General features: G+C 34.0%; 3 protein-coding genes across 5 annotated transcripts in view; 2 read left to right on the plus strand and 1 right to left on the minus strand.

Moving 5' to 3' along the window:
- The window catches only part of LOC136034421 (type I phosphatidylinositol 4,5-bisphosphate 4-phosphatase-A-like), a 32,084-nt gene extending 31,368 nt beyond the window's left edge, over positions 1 to 716 (minus strand). Inside the window, exon 1 of the mRNA XM_065715593.1 lies at positions 619 to 716. Coding sequence (XP_065571665.1) covers positions 619 to 667 — 49 coding nt within the window. The 5' untranslated portion in view covers positions 668 to 716. The remainder of the gene's footprint in view (positions 1 to 618) is intronic.
- Positions 717 to 3,020: 2,304 nt separating this feature from the next.
- LOC136034422 (UPF0598 protein CG30010-like) overlaps positions 3,021 to 24,088 on the plus strand; it is a 33,559-nt gene continuing 12,491 nt past the window's right edge. Inside the window, exons 1-2 of one of the 3 annotated variants that reach the window (XM_065715594.1) lie at positions 3,021 to 3,100; positions 16,245 to 16,388. In XM_065715594.1, the coding sequence (XP_065571666.1) occupies positions 16,251 to 16,388 (138 nt within the window). In that variant the 5' untranslated portion in view covers positions 3,021 to 3,100; positions 16,245 to 16,250. The other 2 variants (XM_065715596.1, XM_065715595.1) reach the window with 2 other exon arrangements.
- LOC136035058 (N-alpha-acetyltransferase 40-like) lies at positions 13,323 to 13,946 on the plus strand. The gene has a single exon (XM_065716655.1). The coding sequence runs from the start codon at positions 13,323 to 13,325 to the stop codon at positions 13,944 to 13,946; it is 624 nt and encodes a 207-aa protein (XP_065572727.1).

The raw sequence follows: 24,088 nt of genomic DNA on the forward strand, positions 1-24,088 counted from the left end.
ACAGCCTTGAGGATTATATAGGCTATGAGTTTCTACCTCCACTCTCCTCTTCCTTAGAACTAATTCTGTATTTATCTGAAGATTCTTTCAAAATAATGAGGGAGGTGGAATTCTCTGCCTTTGTATTCACCAGGGGGGGGGGGGTAAATGCCAGCTCCTGGGGGAACAAAGGCATCAAAAAATTGTTTTCAGCTTCATAACTTTGCTCAATTCCATTTTATAAGGTTTTAAAGATATGCAAATACACTTCCTAAATTTTGAAAAAAAAAACATTGATATGGCTCAAAATTCTACTCAAATAACAGGAATTGCATTTTCAGAACTAAAGGCAGAGAAAACACAACTAGTAAATGAAAATTAAGGTAAAATGTTGTTTTGTCAAAATTTCAATAGGTACAGACCTGTCATGTAGGCAAATTTTAGGGCCCTCTACAAGGAGAAGGAGTGGAAGTGGGTTCTTTAAAGTACCTTCCCGGGACATACTTTAGCCTGTAGACCCATCCCTGAAAGTTTCATTTTCCTAACCTAAACCCTTTCCAAGATAGCAAGAAGTAAATTAACTAGAATTTTACCAAAATTTTTACTAGACTAGAACACACAAGAATATTTAAAAGTTACCTTTTACATCTTTTTCCGCCAAGAGAGGCTGACTTTCCTCGTCTCCCATTTTTCACAAAAGCCCTTGAACAGTTTCCATAATTAATGCGCTTCTTCCTAAATTAGCTGAAATTGTCTCAAAAGCCCCATCAAAAATTATTTTGGTGACGGCGTACTTTCGGCGCATGGTCTTTTGACCTGCCATAATAATTTGGAAAAAAATATAATCTTTTAAGTAGTTTTAAAACAATTGATCGTTTTAATTGTCGAATTCGCTTTTCAATTTGAGCAGATATTCGTTTTTTCAAATTAATTCATGCTCGTTTTTAACATAAGGAAACGAGAAAAATATGGGTCCATTGTACTTCATAATATGTTCGACGATAATATTTTTCCAAATATAATGCCTTTGAAACCTTTTCATCAAGTGAAAATGTACTAAGCTTCCGGTTCCGCCACGTTCAGCATTAAATTCTTTTGTTTTTAAAAATTAAAAACTGGAAACGAATAAACCCTCCACATATACAAATAGCACATAAATGGAATAACTGAAGAACACAAAGGTAGATATACAGTGAATATGATTTCCTGAATGAAAAAATATCTTTGAAAAAGAAACTACTTTTCCTAATGATATTTGTACTACAACTAGATAGGTAAGATCGGTTGTAGTCTCGTCAAGAAATTTGATAGAGGGGGATTCACTCCAGGAATCATTAATTTGTTTTAATTTTTATTTCCAGTAATTAATTGAAAAACCGATTATCTTATTTGTCATTGAAATAACTAATAAGCGCTGGTAAAGTCATATTCCTTATGTTTAGGATTCACATACTAACCCACAAATATACAATTTCCTCTATGTACAATACTATGCTGATTTCTAGCTATTTTCACTTACCTAAATATTTCTTTTAACCACCTCTAAATAGACAATTGATATGAATTCACTATTAGTTATGATTGAAATTAGTCGCATTTGGCACAACGCCAGAGTGGCTTGAGGGGTATTTATTTCTGCATCAGAATGATGTACGAAATGTTTTCTGAGACTAGAATAAGATGATTCTGCATACAAGAATAATTTTTGATGGGGCTTTTGAGACAATTTCAGCTGATTTAGGAAGAAGCACATTAATTATGGAAATTGTTCAAGGGCTTTTGTGAAAAATGGGAGACGAGGAAAGTCAGCCTCTCTTGGCAGAAAAAGATATTAAAGGTAACTGTGAAATATTCTTGTGTGTTTTAGTCTAGTAAAAATTTTGGTAAAATTCTAGTTAATGGACTTCTTGCTATCTCGGAAAAGGTTTAGGTTAGGAAAATGAAATCTTTCAGGGATGGGTCTACAGCGCTGCAATTTCATTGATTTGATATCAGATTCTGACTGCAAATCGTAAAAGAGTTGAAACATTCGATTGTCATTTATGTAAATTTTCAAGGTCATCAAATTTGCATTAAAGTCTTATTGGAATAAGCTTATTTTAAATCAATTAAGAGCATATTTTAGAAATAACAAAAGATACGTCGTTTTCGGAAAGCACGCCTAGTTGGGGTGATTATTTAAAAGGTATTTAACAAAAACATCTTTTCACCACATTTAATATGCAAAGGGTAGTGGGTACTTCACACCACGTTTACGTTTAAAATTGCTCAAGTTTTCAGTCGAGTTTATGAAAGTATCGATGAAGCGGGAAGTTTAAGTTTCCTTACCACATTTGCCCAAGTCACCAGAGTTGAAAACAAAGTCGGCGGCAGAGTTTTTGCATAATGAACCCAACTACACTCATCATCGCAATCATAGAGTTCGTGGTAATCATTATCGAAAAATTGTAGCATTTTCTTGCTTATATTAAAAGCAGATTTTTTGACTCTATAGGAGATTCAATAACGTTATAATAGACCGTACAAGTATATTTTACTACATTCAATGTTTCTAGTTGCTATGCATATACCAATACATTGCGTTCAAAGAGAGGCCATGAAGTTGCTAGACCCCCTGAATCTATCTTTGAAAAGGATTCCCATAGAAAATTAGAACAAATCAAGGTATTGAATTCGGCAATCCAAATGTAAAAAAGGTTTTATTGAAATATAATACAATGCTTTATTATAGTCATAGTCTGATAAAGGTGGCATTAGCTGAACATTTGATCAGAACAACTTGAATTTTTGACTGGGAACCCAAAACCATTAGTGGGAAGAACCCAGTCCAAAGTTTGATCGTTGATAGTATGTAATTTTAAGTGACTTGATTCCAGAATTATGTAAACCGGCAATATTTTGACGAAACTACCGATAAATGGCTCGTGTTCATTAGTCCAGATTCTGGAATCTGTCAGTAAAGACTGTACTAACTGGAGTAAGAAGGTCAGAACACGTTTTAAAAGGTTAGATTTTTGACGAATCTAATAGGTTTTCGGATACTTTGTTCTGATTGCAACACTGTTAGCAGAACCATTAATCTCCAAAAATTTTAAAGCTCGGCATATAAGTGGGAGTCTAGGTAGGCTAATGTTATTATACTTTATTGATACGCATTTAAAATTATAAGCACTGATGAAGAGTTACAGCCTCCAAAAAAGAACGTTTTAATGACTCCTTGGCTTAGGCCAGCCTGTGCCCTTTTCAAAGAGCCTATCATGGCTACTGAGTAAATTGTTGAGGTAATAATTATTACATTGATTTAAAGCATAAAGTAAGGTATCTAGCGGTACTTTTTGCATTTTATGAAATATTTTTGAGAGAAAAAAACATTTTTATTATTACTGTTAAAAGTGTAAATCCTTGCTTACCTTAGAAAAAGTCAAGTTTTCACTGTTTTTTAAGCTTCTATATTCCATAATTATAACATCCACCTTTGAACAACAATTATTACCTTTTATGGCATAGTTCAGGCTGGAATGTAGGCATTTAAACAAACCCCATGTTTTGAAATGTCTTATCAAAGGCCTTTAAACAGGAGTAATAGAACCATTGAATGTAAGGGGTTTCTTGCTCAAAATTATGATTAGGTGTTATGATTGGGTACGCTTTGGCAGTCTTATGTGTTATATGTGTGTCAATAACATCTATTTTTAAAACATAACAGTGTTCTTCAAGAAGGCTCAATAATGATTCTTAGAAACCTGAAGAGAGGCAAAACAGAAGTTTGGTGGGAAAAATAAGCACAAGTCCTAGATATATGATTGACATAACCATAATGGATACACTCTTTGGGGAAGTTTGGGGGGAGGGTTAATTCTGAAAATTAGAAAAAATTAGGTATTTTTAACTTTCAAAGGAGTGATTGGATCTTAATGAAATTTCATATTAAGAAGGACCTTGTAACTCAGTTTAGTTTAAATTCAGGTTGAATCAAGTGCCATTGGGGAGAGTTGAGAGGTGACCCAAAATCTTGGAAAACACTTAGAGTGGGGAGATCAGGATGAAAGTTGGTGGGAAAAATAAGCACAAGTCCTAAATACATGATTGACATAACCATAACAGATATGCTCTCTTTGGGGGAGTTTGGAGGGGGGGGGTTAATTCTGAAAAATTGAAAAAAATGAGATATTTTTAACTTATGAAGGAGTGATTGGATCTTAGTGAAATTTCATATTTAGAAGGGCCTCATAACTCAGATCTTTTAGTTTAAATTCAGATCAGATCCAGTGTCATAGGGGAGAGTTGGGAGGGGACTAGAAATCTTGGAAAATTCTTAGAGTGGGCAGATCAGGATGAAGGTTGGTGTGAAGAATAAATACAAGTTCAAGATACATTACTGACATAGCCGGACCGGATCCGATCTCTTTGGGGGATTTGGGTGGGGGGGGGGGCAATTCAGAAAAAATAGAAAAAAGAGGTATTTGTAGCTTACAAATGGGTGATCAGATCTTAGTGAAATTTGATATTTAGAAGGATCTTGTGCTTCAGAGCTCTTTTTCAAATCCTGACCAGATCCAGTGACATTGAGGGGAATTGGAGAGGGAAACTGGAAATCTTGGAAGGCATGAAAATTGAGGTATCTTTATCTTGTGAATGGGTGGTTTAATCTTAATGAAGCTTTATATATAGAAAGATCTTATGTCTCAGATGCTTCATTTTTAATTTGAATTGGTTCCAGGGACATAGGGATTTGGAGGGGAATCAGAAGTCTTGGAAACCCAGAATCTTGGAAAACACTTAGAGTGAAGAGATTGGGATGAAACATGATGGGAAAAATAAGCACAAGTTCTAGATACATGATTTACATAATTGGAATGGATTGGCTCTCTTTGGGGGAGTTGGGGGGATTTCCTGGGCTTTGGCAAGTTTGGTGCTTCTGGATGTGCTAGGACAATGAAAATTGGTAGGCATGTCAAGAGCCTTCACAAATTCACTTCATAACAGTCATTTCCCTGATTCGACCATCTGGGGGGTTGGAGGGAGAGGGAAAATTGAAAAAAATGAGATATATTTAACTTACAAATGGGTGATTGGATCTTAATGAAATTTGATATTTAGAAGGATATTGTGTCTCAGAGCTCCTATTTTAAATCCCGACTGGCATTGAGCCTCTGATTTTCCTTTTAAATCAATCTTTTGATTCTTAGAATTTTGCTAGAGCTCATGCTATATGAGCTCTTGGCTAAAGTTTGAATTTTGTTCCAATTCTTTAAGAATGACCCCTGAATCACAAAGGCTGTTTAATTAGAATACATAGCTCTTTTGGAAATACTAAAAAAGCTTTAGCATAAAGAGCAAGATATTGAAGAGGGAATAAACCCCCTGATATATGTAATCATTTTTGTTTGTTTAGGTTTTAATGTTGCTCCTTACTTTCAGTTGTTAAAACTTGTTTTTTTATTTTATATCTGGTCGTTTTTAAATAATGCTGGGAAATCTGACGGCCCCTACATGAAAAATCCCCTTTTCCCATGAAACTTTCCTCCATGGAAGATATCCTCCAAGATAGCCCCTACCCTCCCCCACCAGAAAAAGTCTCCCTGAAGACGTCTGTATACTTAGTAATAACCAATACTATAAGTACATAATGTATAAAGTTCACAGCTTGCAGCCCTTCCCTGGGGACTGGACTGGAGGGGGATAACTTTATCCTCAAGGACATAGCCATTAAATTTGTCAACTATCCTGAACAAAATGGTAATCTCAAAATTTTGATAGAACAAATTTGGGGAAAAATGAACATGTGAAGGGGCCTAGTTGCCCTCTTTTTTTGGTCACTTTAAAAAGGCACTAGAGCTTTTAATGAACCCTCTCGCAATATTCTAAGACCACTGGGTCAATACAATCACCCTGAAAAAAAAACCAAATAAACACACATCCATGATCTTTCTTCTGGAAAAAAAAAAGATTCCACATTTTTGTAGATAGGAGCTTGGAACCTCTACTGTATGGTTCTCTGATATTCTGAATCTGATGGTGTAATAATCACAAAGATTGTATGACTTTTAAGGGGTGTTTCCCCCTTTCTTTGAAAATAAGCCAAATTTTCTCAGGCTTTTAATTTTTGATGGGTACAATTAAGCTTGATGAAACTTATAAACTTGAAATCAGCATTAAAGTCCGATTATTTTGATGCATCTATTGGTATCAAAATTTAGTTTTTTACAGTTTCTGTTACTATTGAGCCCAGTCACTCCTTTCTTGCAGTTCACTATCATGAGCTGTTTGAAAAAGACAAAAACATTCAATTCCATGTCTACTAGTCTAACTTGGGAATAGAAGCTAATTTACTCTCTTATTTCCCCACTTGTTTGTTATTAAGTATATTTTCCAAGTATATTATTGGCACGGACTGCACAACAGGGAGGGACTTCAGTCCTGCCCCCTAAAAATCTTAAACTTCCTTGATCACTGGTCCCTTCTTATTCAATTTAACAAATTGAAAGATTATTGCAGGGCTTTAGGCTATATAGGATTTTCTTGGGGAGGAGTACAAAAGGATTTGTTTTTGGAGGGGGGCTGGAAATTGATTTTTTGAGGGGTTACAAAAGGATTTTTTCAAGGGGGATTACAAAAGGTTTTTTCAGAGGGGGGGGGGGGGGGTTACAAAAAACTTCTTAGCTAAATTTAATGGGTTTGACATCTTTATACATATCACCAAAGTGGCAGCAAAATATTATTTGATGAGAATTGCATACTTCTAGGAACACCGCCGCTATTTAGATGCCCATTTTCAAACCACCAATTCCTTGAATGTAAGAAACCAAAATGATATGCATCCTGACCAACCCCTTGATAAAAACATATGTTGTTGACGTCTCTATGTTGGTTCCAGCTCCCTGGGGAATTGTTATGTCACTCGTAATTACCTTTCCATGTGTCATCCAGTATTCAAAAGAGTAAAATGTAGAGTTCATATATTGAGGAGACCATTTATTTTAATGACAGTATAAATATGTGGGATGTTGTGAGGAAATTAATGCGATCTTTTCCCTTTAAATTCAAATAGGTTAGGAAAAAACAAGGCCTCACAAGGTCCTTCTAAATATGAAATTTCATTAAGATCTAACCACTATTTTGTAAGTTAAAAATACCTCATTTTTTCTAATTTTTAGAGTTACCCCCCCCCAACTCCCCCAAAGAAAGCGTATCCATGTCAATCATGTATTTAGGACTTGTGCTCATTTTCCCCACCAAATTTCATCCTGATCTCACCACTCCGAGCATTTTCCGAGATATCTGGTCCCCTCCCAACTCTCCCCAATGACACTGGATCCAATCTGAATTTAAACTAAGAAATCTGAGTTACAAGGTCCTTTGAAATATGAAATTGCATTAAGATCCAATCACTCCTTTGTAATTTAAAAATACCTCATTTTTCTAATTTTCAGAATTACCCCCCCCCCCCCCCCAAAAAAAAAAGAGCAGATTTGTTATGGTTATGTCAATCGCATATTTAGGACTTGTGCTTATTTTTCCCACCAAATTTCTGTTTTGCCTCTCTTTAGGTTTCAAAGAATCATTATTGAGCCTTCTTGAAGAAATGGACTTTCTCTACACTGTTATGTTTTGAAAAATAGATGTTATTGACACACATATAACATAGAAACTACCAAACCATACCCAATCGTAGCACCTAATCATAATTTTGAGTGAGAAACCCTTTAAGTTCAATGGTTCTATTACCCCTGTTTAAAGGCCTTTGATAAGACATTTCAAAACATGGGGTTCGTTTAAATGCCTACATTCCAGTCTGAACTATACCATAAAAGGTAATAATTGTTGTTCAAAGGTGGATGTTATAATTATGGAATATAGTAGCTGAAAAACATGCTCTGCTCTATAGGTAATGTTACCTGTAAGCAAGTCAACTTTATGCATTTTTATTCCTGTTGGAGGGGGATTTTAGAAATCTAAAAAATGGGTGTGCTTCTCTAATAACAACAAAGAAACAATATGCAATCATCAGAAACTTGCTATATGCAGTAATACACTCTTTCGACAGCTTGTGATGAAACTAAACGTTTACCAAATGTATAACCCTGTGCTAACAGGAAACTAATGAAAATAATAGCTAATACCTATATGTTATAGTGCCATACCCAATTGTAGCACCTAATCATAATTTTGAGTGAGAAACTCTTTAAGTTCAATGGTTCTATTACCCCTGTTTAAAGGCGTTTGGTAAGACATTTCAAAACATGGGGTTCGTTTAAATGCCTACATTCCAGTCTGAACTATACCATAAAAGGTAATAATTGTTGTTCAAAGGTGGATGTTATAATTATGGAATATAGTAGCTTAAAAACAGTGAAAAGTTGACTTTTTCTAAGGTAAGCAAGGATTTACACTTTTAATAGTAATATAGGATCAAATTTGACCAAAATATAAGCTGTAATGCACAAAAACCTGCATTATATAGAGGAGAGGGGAGGGGGTATAGTTAGGGACCTCAAAATACCTTACCAGGATATACTTTAGCCTGATAGACCCATCCCTGAAAGTTTCATTTTCCTAACCTAACCCCTTTCTGAGATAGCAAGAAGTCACTCAACTAGAATTTTACCGCCTTTTTAATACTCTTTACCAATATAATAATCCCTTCTATCGTAATTCCAATTTAAGGACAATTTAACCTAATCTAACCTTATTATAAATAATTTTAGCACTGAGAAAATTGTAGCATTATTTTTTTTGAAAACAATGTAAAAGATGGCGCCGAGAAATGTAGTATTATTTTTTGGAAAAGGAGCAATAAGTCATAGTTTAATTAAAATTTGTCATTTTTAAGAGCTCAAATGTGCTTAAATTTGAATTTGTGGTAGGAGGAATTATTATATTCATAAAGAACATAAAAAGGCATCAAGTGGTATGTTCACTTTATTGGTAAGTCAGTTATATGAACTGTCATAATGTTTTGAAAATTTGTCATTTTTAAGAGATCAAAAAGTGCTTAAATCTCAATTTAAGGTAGAAGCGATTATTATATTCATAAAGAGCATAAAAAAGGCATCAAGTAATATATTTACTTTATAGGAAAGCCAGTTATATGAACTGCTATAATTTTACCCCCTCCTCCTCCATGGGAAAAACTAAAAATGCATAAAGTAGGTTTGTTTACAGGTAACATTACCTATAGAGCAAAGCATATTAGTCCATGTGCCCTGCAGGTAGCAGGGCAAGGTCTGTATTCTATATTTATTTAATAAACTTTGTTTTAGTTTGTCTTTTGAGTTTTATCACTCTTTGTTGAATAAATAGAGAATATAGACCTCACCCTGCTGCCCACAGGGCCCATGGACTAATATGCGTTGCTCTATAGGTAATGTTACCTGTAAGCAAGTCCACTTTATGTATTTTTAGTCTTTTTGGAGGGGGATTTTAGAAAGCTAAAAAATGGGTGTGCTTCTCTAATAATGACAAAGAAACAATATGCAATCATCAGAAACTTGCTATATGCAGTAATACACACTTTCAACAGCTTGTGATGAAACTAAACGTTTACCAAATGTATAACCCTGTGCTAACAGGAAACTAATGAAAATAATAGCTAATACCTATATGTTATAGTGCCTTTATTAAGCTCCTCATCCATTGATGCACTGTAGAACCAGTTTCTTTCAGCTTAGCATGAGATGGGTGATATATTTTTCCATTAGGGATGGGGTAAAGTATTTAGACAGTTTGAAGTTAGAAACATTTCTTACTTCATAATAGCCTATACAGAATAATTGTACCTAGCACATTTCGCATGCAGACCCACTATACTTTACTCCCTCCTAATGTGCAAACATATAGCCCAAATTTGTTTCTAAAGTCTTGTATTTTCATCATATTTTGTGATATGTCATTAGGATTAGTCAGAGAAACAGGTTCTACTTAGCCTAGCGGATCACCTAAAAGAACATGGAACACTTTAAAAAAACAGCTGGATAAAGAATGGAAACCCTAAGCACCTGTGGAGGTGGGATATTGAGGGTCAATTACTACACTGGGATATTGAGAAATGAATGGGAAACAATACAGCTTGCAGATTTTTTGCAGTTGTGTTTCTTCTAAACTGTCTGACTGATATTATATCAGAAAATTTTAAATAGTTAAATTACAAATGTCTGTGTACATTTTTGAAGAAGCATTTTTGAACTTTCCCATCCCATAACTCGCAAAAATAATTGCCATCTGTTTCTTTTGAAATTTTGGTTAATTTTATTGCTCAAAAGCGATTTTTCATTTATCTTGTAATTTGGATTACATCTTTGTCAAAATATGAAAGGAATATGAATTATTTTTTCTTATGTGTGTGTTATAATAAGGTTCATTACTTGTAGTAACTCACAAAAAGTTAGAAGCATTAAAATTAGATAATGATTTATCTAATACCTTATTTATATAATAACTTTCTTATTCTGTAGATTTGATTAGCTTTGTGATTTTGTTTGTCTATTTGAAGGCCAATGAAAAACACATTGTTCATTAGTCTTTTGGAAATTCAAGCAGTTAGTAACTCCACTCTTGTATTTAGTAGTTTTATTTGTTTTGAATTTGACTCAGTTCATTTTAGTTTCTGTTTGTTTTTGTTTCTGTCAAATCATCTATAGTAGTATCTACTATCTTTTGCTTGATTGTTTGTCTTAGTTTTGATTTAATTCGTTTTAGGTCTTATTTTTTCCTGCATAGAAATTTGTATTAATTTTAAAATACCTAAATTATTATTGTTAAATACCTAATATAAATTAATTAAATATGAATTTATTTTTGGTCATGTTAGACTTACATATTGCCCTTTACTTTTCCTTTGAAAAGCTTTTGCCTACTCAGATTTTTTTTTCAATTAAAGTCTTGCAGAAATCAGCACAATCAGCAAATTTCAGACATTGGGTAGAAATGCTGAAGCAGTTTAATGAGAAGAATTGTACATAGTTATATTGGTATGCTTATAAAAGGGTATATCCAGGGCTGACATGAGACCTGAGACCAAAAAAGAAAATAAATCAAAGGACAAAAGGCTGAGAAAAAAATTGTGCATTATTACAGTTGTGGAAACAAATTGCAACTAATGCAACTTACAAAGCCATCAAAACTTATATATTTCATAGTATATTATGGATTTTCTAATTTCATGGTTTCTTGTTAGCAAAAATATTATTTTATATTGATCTTATAAACCATACAAAAAATTTCCCAAGGAGAAGGGAATTATAACACAATGCTTGAAATTATTTTGTGTATTTTAATCTTTGTGACATTTGATGAAAATATATACACTTATCCAAAAATTTCTTTTTAGTTCTTCCCTAGAACTCATCATCCTTTGTTATAAGGTTATTTTTTTCATTATCTGGAATGTGGCAGTGTCCACGATATCATTGTTTATCCTATAAGCCTTGATAAGACCATTTCCAGGTCATTCGAAAATTTACATAATTTAGGGAAAAAGGAGAAATGACTTTAGGAAAAAGGGAGAAACACCACAAAAAGGGTGTAAAAATGGATTCCCATAAAAGTTCTCATAAAAATCTGTGCTAACACAAGATTGTTTTTTTTTTTTCAAACATTTTTGTCTTGGATGAAGTGTTATTTGTTTTTATGGCAATTGGTATTTACCAAGTGACATATAGCGACTGCAATTTCTGTCTATTGGTCCCAGTTTTGCTAGTTTGGGCACTTCCAGATAAGGTAGGACAATGAAAGTTGGCAGGCATATCAGGGACCTGACCAGATTAAATTAGAAATAGTCGCTTCCCTGATTTGACCATCTGGGGGGGGGGGGAGCGAGCGAACGAAATAGTTGAGAAGAATTTTGTTTGCCATAAAACAAATGATTGTTGTTCTTAAGTGTGGTTTGCTGGTCTAGTGGCCAGGATTCGAATCCTGGACCGCCCTAATTTTTACATGAAGAAGAGCTGAATTGGGAAAATTGAGGTATGTTAATCTCATAAATGGGTGATCAGATCTTAAAGAAACTTGATATATAGTAAGATATCATGTTGCAGGTGCTCCGTTTTCAATTTGGATTGGGTCCAGGGACATCGGGGGGTTAAGGGGTGAGATGGAAATCTTGGAAAAAGCTTAGAGTTGAGAGATCGGGATGAAATTTGATGGGAAGAATAAGCACAAATTCTGTATATGGGATTAACATAACCGGACAAGATCCGATCTCGTGGGGGGGGGGGATTTCCAGTGCTTTGGCGATTTCAAGAATAAGCACAAGTTCTAGATACATGATTGACATAACCAGACCTGGTCTGATCTCTTGTCACAAGTGCCATATGAGCTCTTAGCTCTTGTTTTCTTATGGACTGTTATATCAAATCTTATGTTCTGTTACTCTTTGTTTCCTTGTATGGTATTTATTTCTGTAATTTTATGGTTAAAGACAAAAATTTTGAACATGTATACAATAAACAATTATAAGCATATATATATATATATATATATATATATATATATATATATATATATATATATATAAGTTGTACACCGACTACTGAGTATGTAGGCCTTAACTGTAAAAAACTGCATTCTAAGGCCAATATTACATAACTTTTGGTTAAAAGACTTTAAGATGAGTTCGAGGGTTGAGGGAGGAGTTTACCTCCTGACCTACCTAAGATTAAGAGTGTATTATAGAGGCTGAGGAGGTGGCAGCTTTCTTCTTATTGCAGAAATATTTGAGTCTGAAATAGAAGACTACATTCTTATGCTTATTTGTGCATGGGTGGGAAGCATCTGCCCCCCCTGAAAAATCCAAAAATTATAACCTGAATAAACAATTTTGTTATTTCAGACCCCCCCTTGACCTTTTGAAGACTAGTTTTCACTTTCAAAACATTGTTATGCAAATGTCCTCATGAATAGTGTAACCTTACACGAGATATTTAAAGAGGTTATAGATCAAATTTAGAAAAAACTGAAGTTTTAAATAAAAGTAATTCAATATAAAAATTTCGAATGAAATTGAAGACGATAGTAAATGCTTAAAATACACACAAATTATCCTATGTGTGAAGGAGGTTGCAATTATGTATATGGATTATAGTCCCAATAAAGCAATAATAAAAATTTACCTAAAAAGCATAATTCATGTCTGTTCTCTTTTAACATTTTTTTACTTTCATTTGAAAATGCAAATTTTGCTTGGTTTAATAAATAAGAAGCTGTCTGTATCTCCATTCTAGTTAATGACACTATTTATTTATCTTATTATTTTTTATTTAACTTTTATCAATTTTTGTGCTTTTTAGTGTTCAAGTCACCTGTGATTAACCAAGCATAAAATCTCCAGTTGGAAGACAGCTACAATGAATGGCAAAGCAAGAATAAGTCCTGGTAAACTTACAAAACAGACTCAAGTTGAAATTGCAAAGAAAATTATTAATCCCATCTCTTTGCTGTCACAGGTTTTTGATTTCAATCAGTTTCAAAAACTTGGTTGCCAAGTCTCCTATCAAGAGGCTGAAAAACTTAGCCCAGAAAGGCAGATTTGGGTTGTCGATTTATTGAAAGATAATTTATATGATCTCTATTCACTTTCTCAATGGGGATGGAATGAAAGTAGTAAAAGGAAAGAGCTTCTTCATAAAGATTCGAGATTTTTTATAGTCACTACTGATGTAGGGATGGATATTGCCTACTGTCACTTTCGTTTTGATATGGACTATGGAAGAAGTGTGATTTATCTCTATGAAATTCAGGTGAACTCCAATAGTCGTGCTAAAGGAATTGGATCAGCACTGCTATGTTTAATTGAGACCCTTGGTAAAAAGGCAAAAATGGAGCTCTTGGTTTTGACTTGCTTTAAAGCAAACTTAATTGCAAGGAGGTTTTTTGAGAAGCATGGACTAAACATGGATAAAACAAATCCTCCTGATGCAGAAGAAAAAGACTATGTTATACTTAGTAAGAGACTTCAGCTAAAGTCCTAGAGACAGTTTTTTTTTGCTCAGGTAGAATTAAGTACTAATTGCACTTTAGTACTTATTTCAGTAAAAAAGGTTTATTAGTATTCTTAATTAAGGAAGTGAAACTGAGAAGCTATTGGCTGTGATAGTTGAAAGTGTGACACAGGTCATTTTTGTAACTTTTCAGGAAAGCCAAAAAAATAGAAGAAAGTTTGTTGGCTGTGGTCGCTCTGAAGGATGAGACTAATGGAGATAAAGGGAACATATACTAAACCAAATTTTTGCTCTTTTCAGAGGTATAAATTAAATTTAAATATTCAAGGTGAATTCAAAATTATTTCATTATGATGGATGTCTTGTTTTTCCTGTATCCTCTTCTGTCAAAAGTGTTCTGAGTGAATTCAAAATCAATCCATTTTGGCGTATGTCTCGTTTTTCCTTGGCACAAAAAGAAGACAAATGCTATTATAGATCCATTAAATAATCCCCTTCTGTCAAAAGTGTACTTTTAATTATCACAGCCATTATGTTTACATCGAGGTGTCTAACTCAATTGCCTTTTTTACTTTTTAATGATCTGATGTGTATTATTATTAAAACTCCAAAATTTTATATTTTGAAAGAAATGCATATATACAAAAGCTTTGTATGTACACTGGAAGGATGTACTGGGAGGAAGGAACCTCTGCCCTAAAAAAATTGTCTGAGGACCCTCTTTTCATAGGGAACTTATTCTATAAAATTGGTGACATGTACAAAACGTGGATCTTTAGCACCTAAATATGTTCATTTTTTAAGTACAAGACTGTTGATACATACTCTGTTTAATTGTTAAAATGTTTTAGACGTTATTGTGGTTTGTCCTTTGATGATAATAAATATAGGATCATTTACTTTTCCTAAGTTTTATAGGCTAGGTTATCTTTGGGGTCGTCTGCTGTAGAAACTAACCAGTCATATGGCCAGGAATAGGATCTTTTCATCAAGTAATCAAGGTTGCAATCAGCTTTACAAAAAAAGAATATATTCTATAGCCTAAACCCTGCTTAAGCATAAAATATTGTATGAGGTGCTAAATGCTGTTTTTATTTAATCAACTAGCTCGAATATGCTCAATATGTTTATCAAGGAGGAGCGACATATCTATTGTGGAATTGTCGTTGGGAAACATAAAGGCTGAATCCTTAGACACAACCTGCAAGGGGATAACAGAAAAGCCAGATACCCTAGATTAGGTTGGTATAAAAGATGAAAAAGAGAAAACTTTAAGGATTGATTTTTTGCTGAATCAGCTTCACACAGATTTACTGTGTGTTGTGCTGTGTGGTATTGTGTAACAGTATGTAGTTATGTACATAACCATAAATTGTATCACATAAAAAATGATTATTCTTTTTTGGGAAAAATTTACTATATAATTATAGAGAGATATATTTATCCTGAAATTTTTGTTGAAAATTGCTTGTTAATCTATTCAGGAGAGCTGCAAAATACCCAGGTCCGGGTGCTGAGAAGACCCATACTGACAGCCAGTCTAATATTTTGATTTACTTATTATTTTTATAGCTTGATAGATTTGTAGGCTAAGATTGATTTTTAAGATTTTTAGATGTACATAACCATAAATTGCATCACATAAAAAACGATTGGTCATATCAATTCTTTTTTGGGAAAAATTTACTATATAATTATAGAGAGAGATATTTCTCCTGAAATTTTTGTTGAAAATCGCTTGTTAATCTATTCAGGAGAGCTGCAAAATACCCAGGTCCGGGTGCTGAGAAGACCCATACTGACAGCCAGTCTAATATTTTAATTTACTTATTATTTTTAAAGCTTGACAGATTTGTAGGCTAAGATTGGTTTTTTAAGATTGTTTTGTCCATGTACATCACTGAAAACTGCATCCCAATTAAGATTGGGAACAACAGAAATTAGTGAAATTGTATAAAATCCCACTCTTAGTTTAAAAAAAAGCACTACAGTATTAGAAATACAACTTTGACAATTAACGTGCCATGTGATCCAGGCTGGGCAAGAAAGCTAGAGGTGGACTTTGAATCTAGCTGCACCCCCTCCCGAAATCTCTAGCAGATAATTTTTACATTTTTTAATATTATATTTAGCCATTCTCTGGGGGGGGGGGGGAGGATATGGAATTTGCACTAGGTATTGTAACTTTTAATGTATTGTTTCTTGTTATTAACTTATTGTTTCAAGTAAATTTAAGCTAATTTTTACCAGTCTATTGTAAACTTTATATTGGAATCTACTAATAAATTCTTTTGATACCTTTACCTATTGTGTTTGTTTTTTTTTTAGTTGAGAATGATAATAAGGCATCCAAGAAACTTTTTAAACACTAGCACTTTCAAAAGGTTTACAGATTGGCGGAGTTATATTCAAGGAAACGTTTTGGGTAAAGGAATTCGGGAATATTTCTACTATATCGATCACAATGGAATGGTAAGTATCTTGATTTCAGCTAAACATTGTGCTAAAACACATCTCATTATTATTCACAGAAATTGAGACTAGATTATGCGTGCAGAGAGATGCGTTTTAGATCCTTGTATAAGGCTTTCTTCTGAGAAAGTTTCATGATGGTGGCGTTGTAGTCTAAAGAAAATGGAGAACTTGTAAGAGTGGGATTTTTGGCGATATAACATGGAAGTGTAGTGATTGAAAGCTATTAGTACCTCTGACAGTGTAGTGTCTGGTGTCTTTATTGGAAAAGTAAGAAATTGGATGGTTTGTATAATTACACAATTTTGTATAGGTAAAGCTAGTGGCGTCAAGCTTAGAAATTAGAAGAGGGGGTAAAAATTTATTCTTCAAAATCTAGTGTTTTTTTTTCAATTTTGTAAAGGTAAAGGTAGTGGCGTCAAGCTGTAGGAGTTAGAAGAGGGGGTAAAAATTCATTCTTCAAAATCTAGTGTGTTTTTTTTTTCAATTTTGTATAGGTAAAGGTAGTGGCGTCAAGCTGTAGAAGTTAGAAGAGGGGGTAAAAATTCATTCTTCAAAATCTAGTGTTTTTTTTCAATTTTGTATAGGTAAAGGTAGTGGCGTCAAGCTGTAGAAGTTAGAAGAGGGGGCAAAAATTCATTCTTCAAAATCTAGTGTTTTTTTTTCAATTTTGTATAGGTAAAGCTAGTGGCGTCAAGCTGTAGAAATTAGAAGAGGGGGTAAAAATTCATTCTTCAAAATCTAGTGTTTTTTTTTTCAATTTTGTATAGGTAAAGGTAGTGGCGTCAAGCTGTAGAAATTAGAAGAGGGGGTAAAAATTCATTCTTCAAAATCTAGTGTATTTTTCAATATTACTACAAAAAAAAAAACATTTTTCAATTTTGTATAGGTAAAGCTAGTGGCGTCAAGCTGCGGAAATTAGAAGAGGGGGTAAAAATTCATTCTTCAAAATCTAGTGTTTTTTTTTTTTCAATATTACTACGAATAAAACATTTTCAATAAAAGAAAACAAAAAGGAATTATTCCAAATACAGGGAGATGGCGACTCCTTTATCTCAATTGGCATCACCGGCTATAGATTCTCTGTAAAGGAAATAGTTAGGTTTTTTTCAAGAACTATTTTAAGTTAAAATCCAGTCTGCAAAAAGTAGGTATAGGTTAGCTTGAGAGAATCTTGGAAGGATAAATAAATAGTAGGCTATCTTGGTAGTCCTGCTGGTGATATAATTTAGCTTCCTTTGTTTTCTCCTGTATTTAAAAGTATTTGAAGCGACAGCCAGGCAGCATAGAAAGAATAAAATTACCAAATGCTAGATAGCGTTGATGATTTTTCGACTTTTTTTTGCCAGTTTCCAATCTTACATGATTCCTATTCTTTTTTTAGACGATTTAACCGGCAAGTGCCGATAATCAGTTATCCAATCTCCATAGACTGATTTCGTCTTTTATTGTAAACGGTTCATGCCTTGTGTTTAAGCGTCATTTTGATGGAGTTTGATCCAGATCTCGCACTGCATGCTTTGATTTGGAAAAACTTTCATGGATGAAGATAATATCATTCCAATTCGTTCCTCATCTCGCTCCCATAGCAAGTTTTTATTGTTCCAAATAGGTTTCCACTTTCTTTGACAGGTTAGGAACGGTTCCCTGATTAAAGGATGAAAGTTTTAATTAATACAGACCATATAAAGGCTAGATTAAACTGGATTTGAAGGATTTATAAATAAAAGGACTGAAGTCTAAATAAAACTTTTTTATGTAATTTCCTTGAATTTTGTGCTTTTAGAAACATTCTAATACTTTTGAACCTAGCTCTCATGTCAATTGGTTTGTAAGAAACTTTAATAGTTCCAAGTAAGCACCACCAAAATATTGAAGTATTAACAAAAGGAACTTCTGCTTATGGTCTTCTGTACTACTAGATCTTAGAGCAATGGGTATAATTTTACTTCTTTGAATTTTTATATTCCTGGTTTCCCTAATGAAAAAGAATTTTAATTTTATCAAAAGTAATTTTTTTTCGGTGAGGGGGGTATTTTTCAAAATTTAGAGGATGGTGATAAATTTGACAGTTTTTTCGATTCGTTCAATGAAAATACCAAAAAAACCAACATTTTTAAATGAAAATGCTCCCGTAAAGGTTTAGTAATTGTGCACAATTTTGCTCCCCAACCTTTGCTCCCGAAGGTCTTGTAGTTGAGTCACACCTCCTCCCTCTCAATTGACGCTCATGGTGGCGTAAACCTTTAAAACACTACCCATTTGTAGAATAAAAAGGAAACAGATGACCTGTTTTTTATTGACCTGTTCTTTTTTTGTTTTTACGGTATCTATCTCGTCCTATTTTTATTTTTTTCCACCTATTTTCTTCTATTTCCGGTTTTATTTTACTGATACTTGAATGAGATATTTGGGAATTTCGAACTTACAAAATACTGTTTTAAATCATTGTTTGAAATTGTATAGAAGTGTGGTTGCGCCTCATACAATTTTAAATTCGGAACGTAAGTAATGATGGAACTCAGTGTTGTCTAACATATCAAATAGTGCTGCTAGATTGTTTCAGCAGAATTACGGCCTTTGAGAATTACGGCCTTTGTAATTCAGCAGAATTACGGCCTTTGAGTCAGATTAGAGCAGGTATGTGTGTAAATGTTAACATTAAGGTACATTAAGATAACCGCAAGAGAGCCCATTTCAACTCACCTTGGTACTGATGAAGTCCTTGAGACTATGGTTGAGTCAAGTGAGGAAAGCTGGTTCCAGTTATTGTTGGATAACAGCAAATATCAAAATCGTAAGACACTCCGACAGCGTTAGCAACTCTGCCGTAAATGCCTTAAACTCTTTTGAGAATCAACCACTTGTGTATCTTTCAGAGTGACGTAGAGCTTTCCTATAGACTCTTTTCTCATTAATTTGCATAAATACAGAAGTGCAAATTTTTACAAAACCAGAGGGGGAATTGCATTTTTTTCGTATATTACTTCTTTGAAAAATTAGTAGATCCAGAGTTTCTGGGGGGGGGGGGGGCTTAGAAATAAAATTAGCATTCTTGGATTGTCTATTTGTGATATTTACAGTCGTGGGTGCTACTGCCCCTTTTCCTTTGGGAATGGACCATGAAAATGTGCCTTCATAGTCAAAAGCATGCTCACTCGTATTCTTAAAACAAAAGTTTGATGTAATAAAAATTTCTATGATAGAGCAAGTGCTTGTATTGGAGAAAGTATTTTCTGCCACAAAGCGACGGAAATTTTTGAAATAAGTTACCAGATTGTGCAGTTATCCTTATATTTGTATCCCTTTGAAAACCTATTTAAGAGAAGAGAATACTTAAAGAAAGTATTATGTAGCAAAGAGTCTTTGAAAAAGTTTCTTTGAAATTCAGAATTTCTGAAATTTCACATTACTTATTCACTTAAGAATTAATTCGGTGGAGGGCCTAGAATAATATTTTCTTGTGCAAAGCGCCGTAAAAATATGTGAAGTACCTTTAAGCCATTAATTTATCTTTTAAAAAATTTTCACACAAATTGGCTAAGAAATAACTAATCTTAAAAGGCTGTTTTAGGCCGCGAGGTAACGACAAGAAGTGCCATTTTCCAGTGTATTTTTCTGCTTTCATACTTTTGTTTAAGATGGCTTCCAAACATCAGGATGTGGGAAGGGGAAAGCATGGTCTGGAGAGGGAAACTGCCCCCTCTAAGTCAACTATGGGCTCTGCTTAAACTTTATTGACTTTGACCTGACTGCGTAATTTCATGCTGAAAATTATTTTATTTTTGAAATGTCTCAAATAATTAGTATGGATTTCTGGGAAGTTCAAGGAGATGCTATATAAACATAAAGGCGCATTTTCGAAAAAAAGAATGGGAAAATGAAAGAATATTCCCATAAAGAAAAAAAAATGATGGCGAAATTTGTCTGCACAGAAAATTTTCGTCCCTATATTATAAAAACTGCTCTTTTTTGAGGAAAAAATTCTGCAATAATACTAGGTTTCCTCAAAAGTGTTACCACCAGAGAAATGTACTGCCTGTGGCAATTTTTTTCATATAGGACACCCATTCATTTTCAAGATTCAACACTAAGAGGTCTTTCCAGAGCTGCCAAAAACCGCTTTAAATCATCTTAGCGTGCTATTACTAGTGTGTCGAGCGAACAGGTATGTTTGCTCGCCGATTATTTCGTGTGAAAGCAGTATTCCCGGACAATTTTCAAAGGAGGGGAAAGCACGATTTTTAAATGATAAATTTTAAAGCTTGAACAGCTGATGCTATAATTAACTTTTTGATGATAAGCCAAAAATTTAATTTAGATTTTTTTTACCTTTACGCATTCTAAAAACAGCTGTTTCATTCAAGCCCTGTTTATTTTTTTTCTGCTTGTTCAGAAAAAGAGGACAGTACCCATGCTTACTCTTAAGGCTAGGGGGGGGGTCTCTGGGTTTCAATCTGTCCCGTTGTAATATTTTGTCTTGACTGTACCTTAAAAGCAATACATGTCTTTATGTCCGACCCAAAACCAGAGGGTGAATCTCATACTTCTTTCAAAACTTAATTTCCAAAATTGACAACTTCTGCTAGTGGATTTATAAAGACCTGTCCAATTTACAGAAGAGCGTAAACTTCATAGAGAATCAGGGAGACTGGCCAAAAACTGGATAAGACATATTTTCAATCCTCTAGTTGAAAGATTTCTGAATTGTGTTGTACGTTTTTGAACTCTACAAATTGTGTTATATTATGGACTGTTTATGGCATGTTTTTAAAGTGAAGTTGTATTAATAAAATACACTATGTTAGGGCTCCCACGCGTCCTGGAAAATTAATGACCAATTTTCCAGTCATGGAAAATACCAGAAAAATGAAAAACAAATTTAAATGTCCTTGAAACGTTTCGGTTGTCCTGAAAAATGATCTTCCCTCCTTGTGGATGAACGCAAATGGGTTTAACGTTTAATGTGAATGTGTGTTTATCTTAACATTTTCATTTTATTTTTTATCATGTTACTGGCTTACATGAATCAACTGTCTATCAGCAAATTAATAAACATCAGCTGATATCTAAAGCGCCGTTTTATTTCACTGGCATTGTATTATGTTTTTTTTTTCTTAATGTTTACGCCAAAATAATATATTTAAAAAGTACAACTAAGTTAAAAATAATATTCCGCTTTGTTTGTTAACCGAGTTGTTTTTTTTTTTATAAATGAGCCTGAAGTAATTTCAAATAAATAATTAATTAGATCGTTTACTCAGCTGTTTAAGCTATGTCTACTTCTGAAGAAGCATCAGCACTGTTCCCACTTTCTGTTTTGTGTTCAAAGTACCTGATTCTGTTTTGTTTACTTAACAAAAAACAGAAAAAGATTATGTGTTTTTAGTTTACCTGTTGCGGTCCGTTCCAGTTTCTATATTAGCTATTTTGTCATGTTTTTATAGCACTTGGTATTTACCAAGGGACGTATAGCGATCGCAAATTCTGTCGGTCTGTCTGTCCTGGTTTTGCTAGTTTAGGCACTTCTAGATAAGCTTGGACGATGAAATTTGGCAGGCGTATCAGGGACCAGACCAGATTAAATTATAAATAGTCGACCATCTGGGGGGGGGCGGTTAATTCGGAAAAAATAGAAAAATGAGGTATTTTTAACTTACGAACGGGTGATCGGATCTTAATGAAATTTGATATTTCGAAGGATATCGTGTCTCAGAGCTCTTATTTTAAATCCCAGCCGGATGAAGGAGTAATCGGATCTTAATGAAATTTGATATTTAGAAGGATATCGTCCCTCAGAGCTCTTATTTTAAATCCCGACCGGATCCAGTGACATTGGGGGGGGGGAGTTGGACGGGGAAACCTAAAATCTTAGAAAACGCTTGGAGTAGAGGGATCGGGATGAAACTTCGTGGGAAAAATAAGTACCAGTCCTAGATACGTGATTGACATAACCAGAACGGATTCGCTCTCTTCGGGGATTTTTTAATTCTGAAAAATTAGAAAAAATGAGGTATTTTTAACTTACGGAGGAGTAATCGGATCTTAATGAAATTTGATATTTAGAAGGACATCGTGCCTCAGAGCTCCTGTTATAAATCCCGACCGGATTCGCTGACATTGGGGCGAGTAGGAGGGGAACCTAAAATCTTGGAAAAACATTTGGGGTGGAGGGATCGGGATGAAACTTGGTGGGAAAAATAAGAACAAGTCCTAGATATGTGATGGATATAACCGGAACGGATTCGCTCTTTTTGGGGTAGTTGGGGGGAAGATTAATTCTGAAAAATTAGAAAAAATGGGTATTTTTAACTTAAGAAAAAGTGATTGGATCTTAATTAAATGATATTTAGAAGGAACTCATGTCTCAGAGCTCTTATTTTAAATCCCGACCAGGAATTCGAATTTATTAAAATTCGAAAAAATTAGAAAAAATGAGGTATTTTTAACTTACGAACGGGTAAACGGATCTTAATGAAATTTGATATTTAGAAGGAACTCATGTCTCAGAGCTCTTATTTTAAATCCCGACCAGATCTTGTGACATTGGGGGGAGTTGGAGGGGAAACTGGAAATCTCGGAAAACGCTTAGAGTGGAGAGACCGGGATGAAAATTGGTGAGTAGAATAAGCAAATGTCGTAGGTACATGATTGATGTAGCTGGACTGGATCTGCTCTCTTTGGGGAAGTTAGGGTGGTCCAGTGCTTTGGCGAGTTTGGTGCTTCTGGACGTGCTAGGACGATGAAAATTGGTGGGCGTGTCAGTGACCTCCTCAAATTGACTTGATAAAATTATTTTTCGCGATTTGACCATCTGGAGGGCCGAAGGGAGTGGAAACATTAGAAAAAATAGGTATTTTTAACTTACCAGTGGGTGATCGAATCTTAATGAGTTTCGATATTTAGATGGACCTCGTGTCTCAGAGCTCTTATTTTAAATTCCAACCGGCCTCAAGCCTCCGATTTTACTTTTATATCAATCTATTGGTTCTTAGAATTTTGCTAGAGCTCATGTCATACGAGCTCTTGGCTCTTCCAAACTCGTCACAAGTGCCATTTGAGCTCTTAGCTCTTGTTTCTACATGATTTTCTTAATACTTTCTAATGTTAGTTACTGATTGTAAGCATAGCTTGACTGTGAGATTGGATCTCAAAAAATCGATATTGCAACGTAAAATACCAGTGTAATTACTTGTTTTGTAAATATGATTTTAATGATTAATGTGGTGGGATGCGTAGTTGATGGAATAATTAGTATTAATCAGTAAAGGTAGTGGTTTGTTTTTATTGAGGTGTTTTAAGGAAGGAGTTGAATATGGAGTCTTAAGGGAGTGGTAGTTCGGTATATGATGTTTTCATTGGGCTTGGTTTTTAAACCCCTTCTTAGGCTTACGTTATTTTTTTTTCGTTTCTTTTTTATTGGTTTGGTTATCCCTCCTCCATATCTCACTGTGGCATCTGAGGGAATGTGTTTATGTTAAGTTTCTTGCCAACAATTATTATTAAATAAATAAAAATAAAAACAAGAGAATAACTTATTTACATTGAATTGCACTGTGTTGGAAAAAAGAGGAAAGTAGACAGGATTGTTGAAGACAACAATTTTTGAACAGCTATAACACCGATCTAATGGTATAGATACATTATCATACCTATTTCAGAACAGTGAGACTATATGCTATATACTCGATATAGTGGTA

This window comes from Artemia franciscana, chromosome 13 (genome assembly GCF_032884065.1).
Source record: "Artemia franciscana chromosome 13, ASM3288406v1, whole genome shotgun sequence".
Taxonomy (NCBI): domain Eukaryota; kingdom Metazoa; phylum Arthropoda; class Branchiopoda; order Anostraca; family Artemiidae; genus Artemia; species Artemia franciscana.

Coding starts and splice junctions, on each gene's coding strand:
- LOC136035058 (XM_065716655.1), top strand. CDS start 13,323: ATGAATGGCAAAGCAAGAATAAGTCCTGGTAAACTTACAAAACAGACT.